Below are 18605 nucleotides of genomic sequence, written 5' to 3' on the forward strand. Positions count from 1 at the left end.
TCCTGTTGAGGATCTGTTTCACAGACTTTTTACCAACACAAAGTTTGAACGCTGAAAATTTGAAAATGTGATGTTACAGTGGAGTGAGATACTCACTTGAATCACTGATCTAAATATCATGAAATCTGCTCCACACACATGGTTTAGTCTCGGAGACATGAAGTCATGTTGTGTGCAGCACACAGGTGATCTGAAATGTTTGAAACCTGTTGCTGGAATGATGAATGTGAGATGCTTTGCAAGTGTTTATAACATTATAACATTTTACTGGACTGATGTTTTCAAATGCTTCATTCATTCAGTCAAAAACCTTTTTTTTTAAAATTTAAATTCACCTTTGAAGATTACTGGCTGAAGTGGTTGGCTTGGTATATTATTTCAATGGACATTGGAGTTTACTGCTTCTCACACATGTTTCACATGGATTCCTTTCAGGAGCTACCAGGTATTCCCAAAAGAATGATCAGCCAGTGTCATTACATGTGACCATGTGGTGTGTAAATGAGGATTTTTCAGTTTTTAAGTGTCAGTGTACGTACACTGGAACAGATGGCTGTGACTCCTCAATACAGTCTGGTCTGTTTACATTCTTTTAGTAGGAACGCTGGGTTTCTGCCAGCTCTGAACTGAGCAGCACACACACACAGACACACACACTGCTCACACAGGACAATAGCTGACAGGAGGTGTGGTCTTGGTGTCCTACTGGTCAGACATATGGCTCGCAGTTTGAGTCCACTGGCCTACATGGATACATTTCACCACGTCCATTTGCTTGAACCTGTAATCAACCGAAAGAGGTTAGCTTTGATTGAAATGAATACAACTTCACTCCACTTGACTTCACTGTTTAATACAAACTGCAACAACTCAGCCAAAAAAATTAAGATAAGTAAGATTTTTTTTCTGGACTCCGTGGGGCTGCAGTTTTCAAAGGTATAAAAACAGTATAGCAAAGAAAGTCAAAGAAGGAAGTACAGTAGTGACGTACTTAAGTGATATTCTTTGGTTGTGGATTCATACTGTGCTGTGAGGGGAACGTAGTTGACACATGCACACACTACAATGCAATCACAGTCTTCTGCCAATAAGGAGTAGAAAAGTTACAATCAGGTGAATACAGTGTTTTGTTGTTTTCCTTTTTTTTTAAGTTCAATACTAGACTGGCTGACATGATTAACCACTGCCATTACAATAAAATTCCAATAACCAACTGTTTATTATGCACCATGGCACACAGAATAGGAGGTGTAGGAGTTTGTCTTTGAGATATATAAGTTGTCCTACACTCACCTATTTATAGCACATGTGGGCACTTCTGTTCACAATATTCACAAGGCATATTCACACAGTTGGAAACTGTGAAAGTTGCTAGTTGACTTTGTCCCACTTCACATCTTGGAGTGGTCATATGATGGCAAGACACTGTCGGCTGAGAAAAATCTGTAGATAATTGGGAAACGAGTTGTTATGTTATGTACACAGATACAATGATGCACGTGAAGTTAACGCTGCTTCTAGATGTTGCTTCTACGAGCATGAAAAGGCTGTTGTTTTCACATTTTGGTTTGTAGCATAGCTTGTTAACTCCACTAGACAGGCCAATAAAGTACACCGATTTTCATTTTAACCGCCGTCATCAAGAATTGTTGGACCATGACTTCTCACAAGCATTAGGATGTATTTTTGTATTCACTAAGGTGTGCTGAAGCTGGAACACATACAGTAGAAGCTACGGGTGACTTGGGCCCTCCAGGGTTCAATGTGCTCACTCTTGTTTCTTTGGATTGAAAATGCTGCTTGTGGTAATTGTGGTCAAACATGTGCTCTCTTCCAGGTGAATGAATATCTGAAAGACATTGTAGCTCAGGAGCAGAGGAAGAAGGAAACACAGAGTGCTGAGACAGCTGGGAGTCCTCGGGTGAGTAATTAACTGCATTACCACAAACAAAACAGAAAACATACAAGCGTCTTACAAGTTTGATGGACAGATTCTGTGTCAGTAAAATCCTTGACTTCACCTAATAGATTCAGAACGTTTGCCTTTTCAACTGACAGACACTTGACGCGGACGTCTGTGTTGCTGTAAAGCCCGGCAGCAGCTTCCTCAACACAACTTAAGTTGTTAAAACTGCTAACATCGAGGGAAAATCTCACTCATATGTCTGAGCTTTGGACTAAGTTCAGTCTGTTTGTATTAAATCACAAAACGAGGGGATGCAAGGTTACAGCTTCAACATCGCAATGCTTTTATCTATCTAGACAACTCTACATGCCTCAGCCGCTTCGTTTGTGCCCTCACCAGAAGATCAGCACTCTCCAGTCTAATTAGTCTAGCAGTCATTTAGTGTAAGGTCAAAAACATTTGGGGTCTTGCCCAAAGTACAAATCTGTTATGCAACTATGTCTACCATCAGCAACAATTCATGGTTCTCTAAGACATCCTCGTGTGGCCTGTGTGTTTCTGTTTGTGTCTGTGAAATATATTTTAGAAAGTGTTACTGTTTACAATATATTATTTTTGTTGACTCCCTGAATCTCATTCACTCAAGTACCTGGAAGTTAACAGAACCATACACTCAACAACTAGATTACACAATCTAAAGTGATAGCTTTTTTTTTTTTTTACATCTGTAAATTTTAACATACAATGTTTTCTAATTTATAAAGGTCATCATCCGTTCACTCTTTTAATATTGTTTGGGAAATATTGTTTATTAATTTATTTATTGATTGATTGATTTATAAAGCAAGGGCCCATTTTAGGATTATTATTCATTACTATTAGTGTCTTTTAAAGTTATATAGCTGTGTCGTTTCAGGCAGTCAGTTGGTTATTTAAGCAGTATTTACAACATTGATTCATTTTTCAAAAGCTATGTGATCTTATATTTTTTTAAGTGAAATATATAGTGGTTGCCAGGGTTGCGAACTTGATTTTAATTATCTTTGTTTTATTAAGCAGTATTTTAGCATAATGATAGTTCACCTCCTCCATTTCAGTCAGGGATGATAAAAAAGATGTATGTTATCCTCTAATGCTAATCCTTTCTATGTTTAAAGACGGAACAGAAAATGAACAAATCCCAATTAACAAAAATTAATTACAAGGAGAATAAAGCAGCAGAAATCCACTGCGTCTCTCAGTTTGGTGGCCGATGGAGCAGGCCCTCTGGAGGATAGCCCCACGCTGCAAAACAAAACTGAAGAATGTGCAGAGCTTTTCAGAGTTTACACACACTTGTTCATCTCAGCGATGGACACAGTTGAAATAAGGGTCCCTAGCTGGTCTTTTGTGCGGCCAAACTTCTCGTGGGATGCTCCTGTCAACATTCTCATGAGCAGCTTCATCCCTTCTCCCATCATCGTAGGGCATCTATCTACTCTGAACCAGCTGTCCACACTGAGTATACACAAATAGAAGTGGTCTAAAGGCTAAAATACTTTCTTTGATAAAAATTGGCCTTAATCCCAGTCTGTCAAATTTGCTGGATGTGTTCCTGCTACAGAAGCAGTCTCGGGTATTGAATAAAATGTTTGGGCTTGTTTACTGCCGGTATTGTATCAAAAGGATATCAACTGCTCCCCAGTTAATTCAATTTCAGCCACCCTGATTTTACAGCACTTTGAGGCATCTTTAATCTGAAAACTCACATTCATGTACTGATGCATCTCAAATATCTTGTAATTGAAGCTTCTTTGTGTTCGTGGAGAGTGTCTGAATGACGCAGTTGAGGCATAACTGTTTCGTGTCCACCACATTATGACGCTGCAGTGAGATGACCGGCTTTGCGTCTTCTCAGACTACGGTGATGAGATATGAGAGTTGAGGGGAGGCTGCGTATGGATAATTTTACTCTAGTATTCACCTCCATCTTCACCCTTCATGCTTTGCTTCTTCTACCATCATTCATATGCATCACCAGTAGATTTGAGTGAGTTTTACTGACCCCTGAAAGTCACAAACCCCCTCAACACATGTTCCGTAACCATGAAAATGCACTCATTCTTCTCTCTTCTCTCTTTTTAATTTAATTCCACCACATTTCTGCATTGCGCTGGTTTTGATCGCTGCTCGACCCCTGAGGCTTCTCTCCAGCCTCTCTCATATCTGCCATTGTTCATTTCCAAGCGTAATTTCTACCACAGGTTATGTCAGACAGCCTTACTGAGTCGTCACTGTCCATTTTGATTTTGTTGTTCAGATGTTCCTCAAGTAAGAAAGTTTATCCATTCAGAAAAAAAATAACAACTTTATCTTGTGTGTTTTAGCTTGCAGAAATGGAAGGAGACTGTGTGTGTGTGTGTGTGTGTGTGTGTGTGTGTGTGTGTGTGTGTGTGTGTGTGTGTGTGTGTGTGTGTGTGTGTGTGTGTGTGTGTGTGTGTGTGTGTGTGTGTGTGTGTGTGTGTGTGTGTGTGTGTGTGTGTGTGTGTGCGTTCTTGTATTTCTATCCTTGTCGGGGCCAAATGTCCCCACAAGGATAGCAAAACGTGGAACGACGTGCCTTGTGGGGACCTTTTTCCGGTCCTAAGTAGGAGAAACAGTGTTTTCTTGACCATGTTGTTGTTACTGAAAAAAGTAAAAGTGCAGAAACATTTCTTTAGGGTTAGGCTTTGTTGTGGTGTGGGTTAGGGTTAGGGTAAGGGTCAGGGTTAGGGGGTAGACATGAATGGGAGTCAATGGACGGTCCCCACAAGGATAGAAATACAAGACTGTGCGTGTGTGCGTGTGTGCGTGTGTGCGTGTGTGCGTGTGTGTGTGTGTGTGTGTGTGCGTGCGTGCGTGCGTGCGTGCGTGCGTGCGTGCGTGCGTGCGTGCGTGCGTGTGCGCGTGTGCATGCACACACATGCCTGTGCGCATGTGTTTGAGGCTGATCTGACGAGTCAGTGTGCAGACGCAGCACTGAACATTTCAGCTATCAAACACAAAGGAGGACACACACTCTGTCACCCTAGTAGAGCGTCATCACACCGTTGTTAAATCTTTTACATGCCTGTTGAACTGGCAGCTCTTTTTCTCAAACCTCTTGGCTCAAAGTTAAAGCTTTTTGTCATGAAGCACAATGTCACCGACTGAGTGTGTCATATATGGGTCATAAGTCCGTTTGTTACTTGAGTGATAGCACGTCCATTTATTTAGCCCCCAAGCTGTAGAGTTGGTTCTTTGTGAACGTCGTCTGTAACCTCTAGGCAGCTCATGCGGATCAGTGCCTGTGTGAGATCGGCATCCACACAGTGACAGCTCTCTCTTGCTCATGGGTGACACTGTTCCCATTTCAGCTTTGGTAAAAATCAGTTATTGCATGCTGCAGACATCCAAATGCGTATTTACTGAAGTCCATATATATGCTGCTGCTCAGGGGTTTCATTCACTTCCTGGATTTCAGAGAGAACAGCAAGTTTCTGATGATGAAGTGTTTGGCAGAACCATTTCTGACCATTTTCTTCTCTTTTATATGTTGCTGTATGTTTTATGCATTTATGTTTGATTGTTTTTTGAGGGTATTTTTTTGTTGCTTTTTTTACTTGATTACTTGCATTGGATGAAGATGGAGACTGATTTTTTTTTTTTGACAGACAAGATGAATTGAGATTTATTTTTAAAATCAAGCCCCTCTGTTTATCCTGTCTTGGAGATTGAACGATCCCTTCCTGATCCTACTATCACTCCCCTCACTTCCCCTCGTCTCTGTTGTATGACTGCAGTGTGAGTCACGCATGCAGACTCTGTCAGACACCTACCTTTTGTGGACAGCACCATGTCACCCAGCAGGGAAACTGTGTTTAAGCTTCTTCCGTTGCATCCGAAAGTGAGGGTGGTGGAGATGGTGGAGGCACATGCTGAAGCGGCATCAAGATAGTAGAGAAGACCAAACTAATCCTCTGTAGTGGCAAAGAGCTGAGCTGTGGCACAGCTAGACATGTCAGGATGAGAGGATGAACCTTGGTTGGATGATTGTTTTGGCAGAGATACACACATGTAAAAGTAAACATGAATAAGAAGTACATGCACTTTCCAGGCATGTGTGTGTCCTGCTGTAGAGAGATGACAGATTAGAGCTTTGCTGCTCCTCAGGGGTTTGATCGGTGGATTTAGTTTGAATTAACAGTTTGTCTCACCCCGTTCAGCACAAGCCTCCTCTGAGGTTTACTAGAGAAATTAGTGGAGGAACAGCAAAAAGGAGTCTGGGGGTCAGGTTTTTTTTTTTTTTTTTTTTTTTTTTTAACTTGTGTTTTGTGCACGGAATCATGACAAAAACAAAGTGAAGAGTAAATCCATCAATTATTTTTGGTCAATTAAGATATTATCCATCATATCCTCATAACATGGTCCTATTTTTTTCCACACTTACAAAAAAAATAGAACAATACACCTTGCTCTGTGTTACTTGATAACCAAAGAATTAGGATTGGTCATCAGAACATACTGACACCAAACACTTAGGGTGTTTTTCAAATCTTCCTGCAAAAATAACTTGAGCGTTCACTGTATTTTCTGTATTTTTATTTGGATATCTTTCAAAAGTACGACCATAACATCCCTTCTAAAAATCATCTGGACAGTACAGCCCCTTCTGCATGAATATTTCTTGCCACTGGTATGAAGAAATGGTTAAATGAGAAAGTGAAACACTTTAAGACTGTATGTGTGACAAAAACAATCTAACATTGAGTGTCCTTAACTTAACCTTAACTGTCTCAGAGTTAGCAGCACCCTAAGCTACCGCTTCTGTTCCAGCCACGCCACTGCCAGCCTCACATCCGCGTTGGCCTGTGGGTCTGCTGTGACTTTTTCCCATCATGTAATGGAAAGGCAATGAAAGGGCACAGTTTTTCTCTCTGTCTCTCCCAGCTCTCTAATTTCCATCTACGGATATTTCACTTGATGTGGCTGATTTTTCTGTCTTTTTGTGCTTTTCACATGAATAAATGTTTCATAGAGGGTGACATTATCTCGACAAATAGATGTTTAGACCACAGCTATTGCTTAAAGTAAATGTTTGGCGAGAAGAAGCTGACGTGTATTTCTAGAGTTTGTATATCTACTGTTTAACTAACGTAGTGAGTTACAGTGAGTGTGTTGTAATTGCAACAATAAAATGTTTAAAACAGCTGGAAAGTAGAGCTCCTTTCTATTTATAACTGAGCAAAACTGAAATGTGTGTTTTTTACCTATGCAGAACTAAAATGAAGTAAAACTAAACTGAAGTCGGCACAAACTTTTACTGTTAAAAAAAAAAGCATAAATTCGTTGTTGCTAGAGTATTGTCTTACTTCAATCCTCAGACAGTTTCTAAACTGTTTCCCTCTCTTTCAAAGCCCATCCGGCCACAGACAGCCTGACAAATATGCTGCAGATTAGATTACATCAGGTGTGCTCCTCTGACGACATCAGGCACCTCAAAGCGTTTTCAAAGAGGTGTGACGTTAATCAAATCAGGGGAACCCAAGAAAGCTACAATTGATCTTTTTATCGTCTTGGTGCCTCCAAGTTTTGTTTTGACGGTTTCAGTACAAAGCGGCTGCAGTTTCTCGCAAGTCACTTCTTCGCTTTGAAGTTGAGGACTTGCCAGCCACTTTGAGTGGCACTTACATTTTGGGTCTTTGATGCGTCTTGGTAGTTCGGGAATTAGCTGCTAACTGAGGCAAGCCTTGCCTCTTTTGGGATCAGCTTACATTGTCAGCGAGTAGCTGACGGATGCATTTGTGCAGTGGGAATGTTGTTTATCTACATTTTTTTTCAAATTAACTCACATGACAATGAGCAGTTAAAGGTTCGGATCATTTTTGGAAAAGTCATGTCAGGCTGCTTCATGAACAGCCTTAAATTCCACTTTATGGTTTAACACAAAAACTGTTTGCCTGAAGGAGGATTTGTGAGACCAAATGCTCCAACAAATTCAAAATAAATTAAACCTTAAATCTGTCAATTAACCCACAATGCTGTCTTGTGTGTGAATATGTTCAGAAGGCATTCATGATGTGCACATCTGCGTGTGTTTTATTTGACTGAAAAACATTTTTTACTTAAAAACAAATTAAAAGGAAATTTATCTGGAGTTTACTTGCCTTTTTGAGGTCAATAAATTTTTCAAGTTTGCAGTGCCATCAAGCACTTACTGTTGCAGTGGGGGTTATGGACTGCTTCAGCAAAAATAATATTTGCAATAATAAAATGTGTGTGTATCAGATTTAAATCTAATGTTATCCGAACGAATGGGCAAAATTTCAAGCCAGTTTACATCTTACATCAGCGTCACATCGTGTTTTTATGAAGGAATTTGTCTTGAACTCCTTTAAACTCTTTGCCTTCAGTTTGCCATACTGTGCTATCACCCAGGCAGGCTTCACTTATTTCAAAGGTTGTCAACTAAAACAAAATTGCCTATGAAAATCCTTCAGTTTTATCTCTCAAACTCTACTGAAAAAAAGCTGAAAATATGCCATAGTGCAGCACTTGAGATGTCCTCAGTCCAAAGCTACTGAATATATAATGAACACACTTGCATTAACTTGCATGTGTGTGCAGTGCATTAAATCTGTAGGCACACAGCATCAACACAAATGTCCGATTTCCCTCCTTATGTAAAGGATCTGCTGCATTAAGCAGTATCTCAGTAACTTCTAAAAATACTTTTAAACTAATGAAGCTGTGGACTTTTTTTTTCAATGCATCACAGCCTTTTACTGTCACAAATACTTTCTCAAATTGTCACATATATAAACAAGTAGTTTGTTTCACTGTGACTTGAAAGGGAAGCTTAAACATCATATTTCCACGTCTCCTGTTATTTTGAAGAAATTGTGATTACGAACTGCTAAGCATGACACATTTAGTTGCACTATAATTCAGCTCCTATTTTGGAAGTTGAACCTGTGCACTCAAAACTAAACACCTCACTAAACATGATTCCAGGATTATTTCAGTTGAGTGGGATGTACAGCAACAAAAAAGGGAAGATTTTCTCTCTGTTTGGTCCTACACCTGTCATGTCTTTCTTTGTAATGCTAATCATGCTGCTACTAATCTCACTAACAGGTATTTTTCTGTGTATGTGTGTTGTGTCTTTCCCTTTTCTGTGCTGCTGCAGTCTCCAACCAAGTGGTACATGAAGCTTGTGCCTGTAAGTCAATGACATACCGTACATATGTCCATAGTGATCGTACTTGTCCCCCCTAACCATCGCTTTCTGTCTTGACTTCCATGATTTAATCATCTCATCCGTTCTTTCTCTTATTTTGATTCACAAAAGTCACATATTGTGCTGGGTCATGTTGATTGTTCTTCATGGTAGGACACTGTATTTACTCAAATCCATCCACTTATGCTTCAGGTGTTTGATTCTTTGCCACTCTTGTTCTCGATAATGATAAGAGGCTCATCAATAGAGCTTCTTATCTCCTGGGAATCATAACAGAGGTCAAGGAGGATTAGGAAAGCAGCTTTTATTGGAAATCAATTTCAGGAATTTGGATGTCTGGGAGTATTTGGCAGGAAATAGCTCACTGAGCACAAGAAGCCGTTCTTTCATCGTCACATCCCTGTGCCTATAGTATTGTAATTCACAATACTGAGTATAAAGACTCAATATATAATATTACATGAACTAAATAATTGTAAGCAGATCAATGACAATTATATTATTATTAAACTTTGAAAGCTCATAACGACTGTTATCCATTTCAGTACTTTTACTATTAAGTGTTGTTTTTTGCAGTTGACACACTTGATCCAGGATCTGATCAATCCTTTTAATCTCTTAGTTTCTTCTTCAAAAACACAATACAGATGCATCTGTTGCTAGATTGCTGAGTGTCTCTTTATACCAGTCATTGCTATGAAGGAAAAAAAGAAACAATGCAGGCAATATAATACTGCACAATTCAGTGGTGTTGATAGCACTTTTCTTATGCAGGCTCGCTACAGAAAGGAACAGACTACAACCCAGCCGGCTCCTTGGATCCCCCAAGTGGACAATCTCCTGAAAGACAGCACAGACGGCTCAGCGCTGGGTGCACTCATGCATTTCTACTGCCCTCACCTGCTTCCACTGGATGGTAAGAAGCAATGTACTTAATGGCCACTTCATACGCAATGTTTTGAATCTGAAAAGCAGAGAAATGGCAGCACTAATACTGATCAGCTTTATTCATGGCCACTGTTTGATGAGCATTTTAAAATCACAAGCATCATCATCTGTTTATCTTCTGTACACCAATTTTCACCACTGAGGAGACCAGTTTTTCATTCTGGGCCTTTCTCTGCATTGTTCTTCCTCTGTTCATGTCAATATTCTTATGACAGAACAACAACATCCTCCTAAAATGTAAAGGCATGCTTCAACGGTGTCTTTGATAAGTTTGAGTTGTGAGTGTGAATTTATAAAGAGAGAGTCTAAAGATTGTGAAAGCTCACACGTTGAACTTTGAACAAGTCGAAATGGATAAAAATTATAATCTATATGTATACCAGGGTCATTGTGAAACTATTTGTCTACAATGTAAAGAATAGATGACAACTCAACAACATACAAGAACGAAAAGAATAGGTGTAGCATAATTACATCACACTGCTGATTAAAGATGTTGACGGGGCTCACATATAAACATAAACACAATCGCACACTGTTCCAGTGTTCACATGCAAAGTTAACTACATCAGCTGGGAAAGCACAGAGATAAAGGATTAATCAATCAACATTGATCACTCTGATGATAAGCTAGCTCCTAGGTCAGCCCTGTTCCTTATAAAGTCACGCTGCTGTCACTATCAGTCACAATTGACAAAACTTGAGACCTAAGACCTTTGAGCACCTTTTTTTTTTTTTTCTTTTTTAAGATAAACAGAATTGTTTGGAACACCCTTCATCCATCTTGGATCTTATATCATTCCCTTCAGCTCAGTAAAATCCACTGAGGTGGCTGCTAAAGCAAAACCAGCCTTAGTCATCACATTCTGAGTGGCGTCACGCTGACTGACACATGATGGCTTGCTCTGCCCCGTTAGACGTCTGCCTAAAAGAGAACATGACTCTGGCCGATCGACTGTACAACCTGCAGCTCATCCAAGACTTCTGCAAGGACAACCTGAACAGCTGCTGCCACTTCAGCCTGGAGGATATGCTCTACGCCTCCTCCACCATCAAGGTACTGCTCCACACTGAACGCATTTTACATGAAATGAATGACAGCCATGCTTATCATCAGACAGACAGTATTACTTTCAAACCTTACGGTTTTGTGTTTTTTGTAAAAAAAAAAAAAAAAAAAAATGTGGTTGGTTGCTTGGATGGTTAGATGGTTGGTTGCTTGATTGGATGGTTGGTTGGCTGGTTTTTTGGTTGGTTGATTGGTTGGTTGGTTTCCTGGCTGGCAAGCCTTTCAGTGTTCAGAACTGGAAAGATCTAGCACATCGAAAATGCCTAAATCATTACAAGGGTACTCTTTGAATCCAATGCAGTGATTGCATTTATGAAAGTTGGTTCACAATCACAAAACTCAGTTGAGAGGTATTTCCCCAAGGACTGTAAATTCAGTTCCAAGTCTTTGGACAAAACAGATTAGAAGCCCATATGGTGTGGTTTTCATTCAAAAAAGGGAAATTGGAGCAGGAGAAACGAGCAGCGGCGCTGGCCACTGCGGTGAGTCATACTGAGGAAAAAATAACTTTTAACTTTAACTTTCTGTCTTCACAACCACGAGCCTGCAGAGCTCTGTTCAGCTGACCGTCCCCGGCTTAAGTTTCTTCTGTTTATTTTTAAGTTATTTAATGTCATCACTCTTCTCTTTCCTTTCTTTACTAGTTCTCAAAAACAGTTCTTCTTTCCTTGTAATTTTTTTTTTTACTTTCTTTGGTCTTTATTCAAAAAATGTGGATATTTCTTCTCTCTGTTGTCTTGCATTCAGTCTGGGCTGGTCGAGATTGTTTTTGTTTGGTTTTTCTGTTGTGTGTTGCCTCCCTGTTTTCTGTCTTTTCAAATCTCGTTGTTTTTTGGCATCTCTCTGTCTGACACACTCGCTTTTCTCTTTCTTACTTACAGCTCACTTCACATCCATCTAAGCATAATATGTCTCTCTATTTGTATGTACTTATTCACATCTATTTAGTTTAATTGTGGGATCATTTTTATGATGTTCTTAGAATAAAAGTGCTGTGCTTTTGTGTAGTTATGAGTCTATGCTTTTATTCCACTCAGCTGTTTTTCTTTATATTTGCCATAGTAGGAGTTTATCATGATCAGAAAAGGCTTGGTTTTATTTTGTTTTAAGTTACAGAAATCACAATTATTTTTGTGTAGGGTGAGGTTTCACGACTGTTCATATATTTCTTGCTTTTCAAATACAGCTGTCGTGTTACTGAATTTCTTTTACAATGTATTTTAGATCATATCCCAGAGCTGTAGATGCCAATAGAAAAGAGACTCCATTCTAATACTGATATTTTAACTCTATAAAGGATTTCCTTTGGATTGGAAACACTTCTCTCTTCGTCATTCGCTATGTGAATATGTTTGTTTTGTTTTTATCTTGTTGGGACTCTCAATAAATTAGCACAATAGCTTCTATTTGCAATCTCCCCAAAACTCCAAAATAAACACATTCACTATTTTTTTCACATAAAAGTCCCAGTAGCAGCCATAATTGCAGGGTGTTCGCACTTGTCTGTTGGCCTGATGTAACCTTCCCACTATGGCCTGTTTGTGTTTGTTCTCAGTGCATCTATAGGAGCTGCCTAACCACCTAGAAGACAAAACAAAAAACAAAAAGATATGTTTGGATGAGCCTGACTTTTCCTGACTGTCACCTCAGCATGTCCTCTGGTACGGGACAGTTGTGCTCAGCAGACAGAGTGGAGGTCGCAAAAAGGGCAGACCCCAGCAGATTTTTTGGACTGACGAAACGTGTGTGTCTTTTGCTCTCAAACGTGACGCCAGGAGTCCGTTTCGCAAACTGAATGATGTGACTTGGAGTAACAATTTAGTTTTTATAAACAAGAAAATAGGACATTAAGATGTCCTCTTTGATATAGTAATAGAAATAATCTTTTATGATTTAAATGACATTAGATGCTGCATGTTTATCTTTTGGATATTAAAAAGAAGAAAAAATAAAGATTTGTTTTTGCAACACTAGCTCAGTCTCGACCAGCAGAATGACAATGGTTTTACCCTCAATATTTATCTACAAGAGCCATTTTGCATCAAATAAAATATGTCTGGAGCCAGAAAATGCATATAAATCTTTAACATGAATCTTTCTAGAGATTTTTTTTAAGTAGAAAAGCTAATTATGTTGCATTTATGAAAACAAAATAAAAATTAACTGGTTAACCTTACTTTTTTCCGTTTTTCTAATTTCTCAACACGCATAAAATGTACAAGTAAACAGTGAAAGTAGATTCACTTGTCTGCAATAAATCAAAACTCACATTTTACTTCTGATGTGTTGGAAAGCCGCAAATGGTCCCACTCTCCCACCTCACAGTAATGGTATCAACTACTATATCTTGACATTACAGCAAACGTTATAATGAAATACTCTGACACTGTATTTGACAGAGTGCTCATGCCTTTCTTTGCTCCACATTGCTGACAGTGCTGTCCTTGTCCCCATCCTAGCAGCATGACAGCAGCATATACATTCACTGCAAAAAATAATAACTGGTGAACCAGCCAGTAACAATGTTTTTGCTGACACTAATTTCAGGAGGGATAACAAAACACCCCAGTCGGTTAGACTTTGTGCCCGGGAGAAGCACTGTGGCCCAAACTGCATTCAGAACCAGATATATTCAATAACCTTGACCCAGATTCGAGGCAGTCACACTTCAAGAGGCTGCAAGTCGTGGCCCGTCACACTATTAGAGACCTTATTAGAGAGATTGAGCCGAGGCGTCAGCGGGGGGGTGTGCACGTGAGGGAGGTGTTGATGTGGAAGAAAATGGAAACAGGAGAGAAGAGAAGAGGGGAAGTGATAGAGAGCATGAAACAATTAGAAAGAGGGCGGCATGGACGGGGAAAAAAAGAGGACCAGCCTATTTTAGGAATGTCATGACATTGATATGATAAAACTTGTGCATAAAAAAAAATCACATAGTTACAGCTACATTGTTTCCCGATGTGAATTCTGCCCTCAACAATGAACAGATGATTTGCTTCGATCAGAATAAATGTTTTCCATCTGAATCTTGATGTCAAAATCTGGAAGAAGGTATATATTTTTTATTTTTAATGAATCATTAAGTCTGCCAATAATCCTGCGTGTGAAGGAGGGCTATAGCTTATAACTTACAAGGTCATTAATGATTTCAATGTTGATCATTTCTGATAATAATTTTTAAAAATCCTTTTTTCGATCAATTGTCAAAAGTCATAATTTTTAGAAGCCTAGAATTAAACAATATTTCCAATTGATAGCTGGCCAATGCTTTACTGGTAGTCGAACAATATATTTTACCAGAGCTAACTGTTGTTTCCTTGAAAAGTGTTATCACAGTAGTTCTGAAAACTGTAAATGAAAAATTTTCAACTGTTCAGAGTTAAGCACGACCCCCTCCACAAGTAATAATGAGAAAATCGAAACACATAAAATGTAGAGCTTCACATGCAATTAAACATAAAATATTGAAGGACATTTACTACTGGGACTAAACACGATTATGATTGTTTACTAAAGCCAGCATTTCTTTGAATTCCATCCCTTGTCCTCTAACCAAGCATAAAGCTGGAGTCTTTCCTACCCAACCCCCGGTAATAAATCTCAAACATTGCTTAAAGCCATTCCCTCCTAATGGCCGCCAGGATAGTAAATCACATCAACCCACTCCCATTAACTGACCCTACATTTAATTGATTCACCGCACATCTAAATTACTGTCTCTGGATCCTGTGGAAGAGAAATGAAATTCATCACCCCTGGGCTTTTTCTAGTGTTTGTTTTTCCCTTTTTTAATCATGAGGCATCTTAATGTTGCTCTAAGGAAGGAAATCAACATGCTTTAAGTAATTTATAAGAAGTGTTTTCGACTTGATTGCAGTTAGTCATTTGTCTCTGAGTGGCTGATGTTAGTGTCTCTATGTGGAAAACTGCATTGAAAATGATCTGGAAAAAAAAATGAATTGGGTTCTCGATTTGTTGTAAAAATGTGAGTTCTTATCACATTTCACTGACACACCTGTGTTACACTGACTCCAGGTAGCTGTTCACATTTCATCCTCGAGTCAGGTACTTTTTTTTTAATCCGTTTGCTTCTTAGGAATTTCTCCAAACACACTCAGTGAAAAAGTGTGGCCTTTAGTTTAATGGACTGTTTAACTAAACAGATAAAGGATGGCAACAAGCAAAATTATTGCAAATAGCACTGATGAAAAGAACTCAATATGAGTCCAACTTAAGAGTTTGGACTTCAAACGTTAGTGGTTGTTTTTGAAACTGATGGCGCAATGCTTGTTTGCTACCAAAGAATAGTTGAGAACCGCTGATCCAGACTGCTCTGGAAATGGTCTCTTTTCCACTTCTTGACTTCTTCCTTCAGAAACACAACATGTGCTCTGAGTTTTTAGCAGACAACTGTGAGCGGCCTGATACACTTGGCAGTGAATCAAGAAGCAGATTTTCCAGATAGAAGCGACTCTGTCTGTCTGGCTGCTGGACCCTGATCTTTTAATCTAGTGGTTCTTAAACTTTTCACAGTGTGTGCCTCTGGAGAAAATATCACACTCTCCATCACTATGGCTGAGCTGAACATATGGCCGGCTTACACTACTAGCTATGGACTGATTACTTCTATATTTATTTTGAAAATACATTTCATATGCTTTATATTTTTTCAATCTAAGTTTTGAACTATTTTGATGAAAGTGTTATTAAAAATCTATACATTTCCGATCCCCCCCAGATGCTGATGGTGGTACACGTACTACAGTCTGATAATCACGGGTTCAGTCAGCTCTGCGGCCTGGTGATTGTTGAGATTAATGCTCTCCGACTGCTCAGTGTGCTGTTTGGCCTTGTCTCACGCTGAGTGTGATGAGATAACGTGTAGCGTGGCCTCTTTACATTTTTTTTAGAAATCCAGTCAAGTCGGTCTTTACTTTGCACTTCTTTTTCATCTCTGTCCTGTGTAATGGTGTGTCTTTGGAACATGCACAGGGCGTCGTGGGGGGTTTTGTGTCTATCCCCGCAGAGTGGATTAGCTTTAGCCACCCCAGCACCCTCAACTCTGAGCTTCCTTCTAATCACCAATCAGGTTACTGTTTTTTTTTTTTTTTCCTTTTCCCCCTGAGAATCACTCACATGCTCAAATCTCCAAGCCACCAGATCTGGTGCTCCTGCAGCCCGTGGGGTGGTGATGCCAGTCAATGGAGAGATAGGTGGGGCAGTAGTGCAGTGGTTGGTTGTTTGGAGATCAGTGTGTTTGTGTGTCAGCGTGGATGCCGAGGGCTGGTATTAAGCGATAACTCTCACACCTGGTGTGTCCGTAGTAGTACTCAGAGGAACAGATGGGAACAGACAAGAAGTAAGGCTGGGTTACTGCCACGAGTCTGCGAAGGACAAATGACGGGAGATTTTCTTCTCCTAGTTGATCTGCTCTTTGTCTTCTTTCATTTTGAATTTTTACTCTTTATTTTTCTGGTCTTCCTGACTTACTGAGGAACGCTGAGCACACCTGAAGGTAACATCACTGTTTCGTATTGATAGTATTTTTGCATTTACCGGCATTTAAGAGAGGGGTCACTAAAAGTAGAAGTGTGCCTCAGAAAGAAAATGCAGTTCACCAATTCAGTTATAATTTTCTGTTTTGAAAAAAATAAATTATAATGTGAAGTTACTTAAAGTATTTTTGAAACTTTGTGCCTTATAGCTTTGCACACTTACCTTTTAAGATTCATGTAGCTCTGCATAGCGGCATGTGTGCTGCAGAGGTTATTTAAAAAAGAAAGAAAAGTGAAATGCTGCAGTATCACCCCAAGTTGTCCAGTGTTAATTGCCTCTGGCCCTCCCAGTGTGCCTGTGGACTGCGGTTGAGCAATTTAAGCAGTGTATGTACGTTGTATGTGTGTCCTGGTGTGCTTGCTACAGCAAAATGTTGCTGATGAGGTGATTCAGGTACCTTTAGAGCTGAGCTGTGCACCATTGTCTTTGTCTGGAGACCATGGACTGAGGGTGGGGAGAGGGCGTGTTTCCTCAAGGTCGTTCCTGCATCGCTGCATTCATTCTCAGTCGTCCTGCTTGTGTGTGTGTGTGTGTGTGTGTGTGTGTGTGTGTGCGCGCGCGCAAGCATTACAAACCAGCTCTGGTTCTCAGTTGTGCTCAAGAGTGACACCTGCTGGCGGAATGTACCCAATGCCTGAGGTGCTGCTGTTCTTCAAAACATTCAGAATTTGTTCTTAAGAGATTAATTTGCTTTTTTTGAAGTGGAAAGTTGAATATACCCCGGTATTGGTTTTGGATTTCAATCTTCCTCATTTGATTTTTCGTTTTTCTTTTTCCAGAATAATTACCTGGTGTTCATGGCAGAGCTGTTTTGGTGGTTTGAAGTGGTCAAGCCATCTTTTGTAAAACCCAGAGTGCTGGAAATTGAGAGCACAGGTATTCTCCAATTTCTTACTTTGTAAAACAATTTATTGATGTAAATTTTATGTTAGTATCATGTTGTAGATACAAGAAATAATGATTCTATAGTGAGGCGTTGTGTGTTTTCTCTGGAAACCTTTGAAAAGACAGCGAACACTGTGTCTGTTCATTATAAACTCACCATCTGTTGTCTTTTCTGTGCCGTGCACCTCAGAGCCCTCATCCTTGTTAAAGAATATACCAGTAATCCCCATCTCTAAAGCAACAAAGAGAAGTTTCATGGAAAGACCCCCAAGCCCTGAAAGACCTAGGTATGTTAGTTTAAAATGTAGTATTCAGGATTTACTTAAAAAAAAAAACCCAACCCTATCTGACCCTCTGATGGTCACGATCAGCTAAAGCAAGTCAATTTCTGCAAAGAAAGCTGAGATCCTAAAACAAATAAATGGATTGACTGCATGATGATTGTTTTTTCTTTCTTTTTGTTCCTAGTTTGCCTCTTCGTCCACAACCTCGGAACTCAGGTAGTTTATAAACAGTATATCATCATATATTGACACTTTAATTGTGCACAAAAATGAATAATGTGTTTTTGCTTGTAATCATTTATTGTTTTAATTTTCATATCTTGTGTTGTTCAGGAGAAATCAAGAGGTCAACATCAATGTCCTTTGTTGATGGCAACCTTGGCACCTGGCCCAAAGAAAAAAGGTTGGTCTAATTTTAGTGATGGCCCAACTGTGTCTCTGTTGGTATCTTCCAATCCCAAGATTGGCACGTCTGTTCCCACCTCTCCCTGTTCGCATGTCACGGTTTCGTTTGCCTTGTTGGAGTGTGTGTGTGTTTGAGGAAGGTGATATGATTGATCACGTTAAATCTATTCAGACTGAGAAATGTGAAAAATCCCTTATATAAGATTGTTTATAACTTTGAGATCAACAGAAGAAAAGAACAGTTTTTTAATTTTAAGTGTTTTAACATGTATTTTCTGATGTATTCTCTCATCAAGTATAGAAAATAACTGTTTT

At 39.5% G+C, this 18605-nt stretch overlaps 1 protein-coding gene across 1 annotated transcript in view; it reads left to right on the plus strand.

The window, feature by feature from the left end:
* Window positions 1-18605, plus strand: part of LOC115382348 (calmodulin-regulated spectrin-associated protein 2-like) — a 48866-nt gene that overhangs the window by 20432 nt on the left and 9829 nt on the right. Inside the window, exons 4-11 of the mRNA XM_030084086.1 lie at window positions 1838-1921; window positions 9093-9125; window positions 9918-10059; window positions 11009-11148; window positions 17496-17592; window positions 17792-17888; window positions 18070-18101; window positions 18219-18288. Of these exons, the coding sequence (XP_029939946.1) occupies window positions 1838-1921; window positions 9093-9125; window positions 9918-10059; window positions 11009-11148; window positions 17496-17592; window positions 17792-17888; window positions 18070-18101; window positions 18219-18288 (695 nt within the window). The remainder of the gene's footprint in view (window positions 1-1837; window positions 1922-9092; window positions 9126-9917; window positions 10060-11008; window positions 11149-17495; window positions 17593-17791; window positions 17889-18069; window positions 18102-18218; window positions 18289-18605) is intronic.

This window comes from Salarias fasciatus, chromosome 23 (genome assembly GCF_902148845.1).
Source record: "Salarias fasciatus chromosome 23, fSalaFa1.1, whole genome shotgun sequence".
Taxonomy (NCBI): Eukaryota; Metazoa; Chordata; class Actinopteri; order Blenniiformes; family Blenniidae; genus Salarias; species Salarias fasciatus.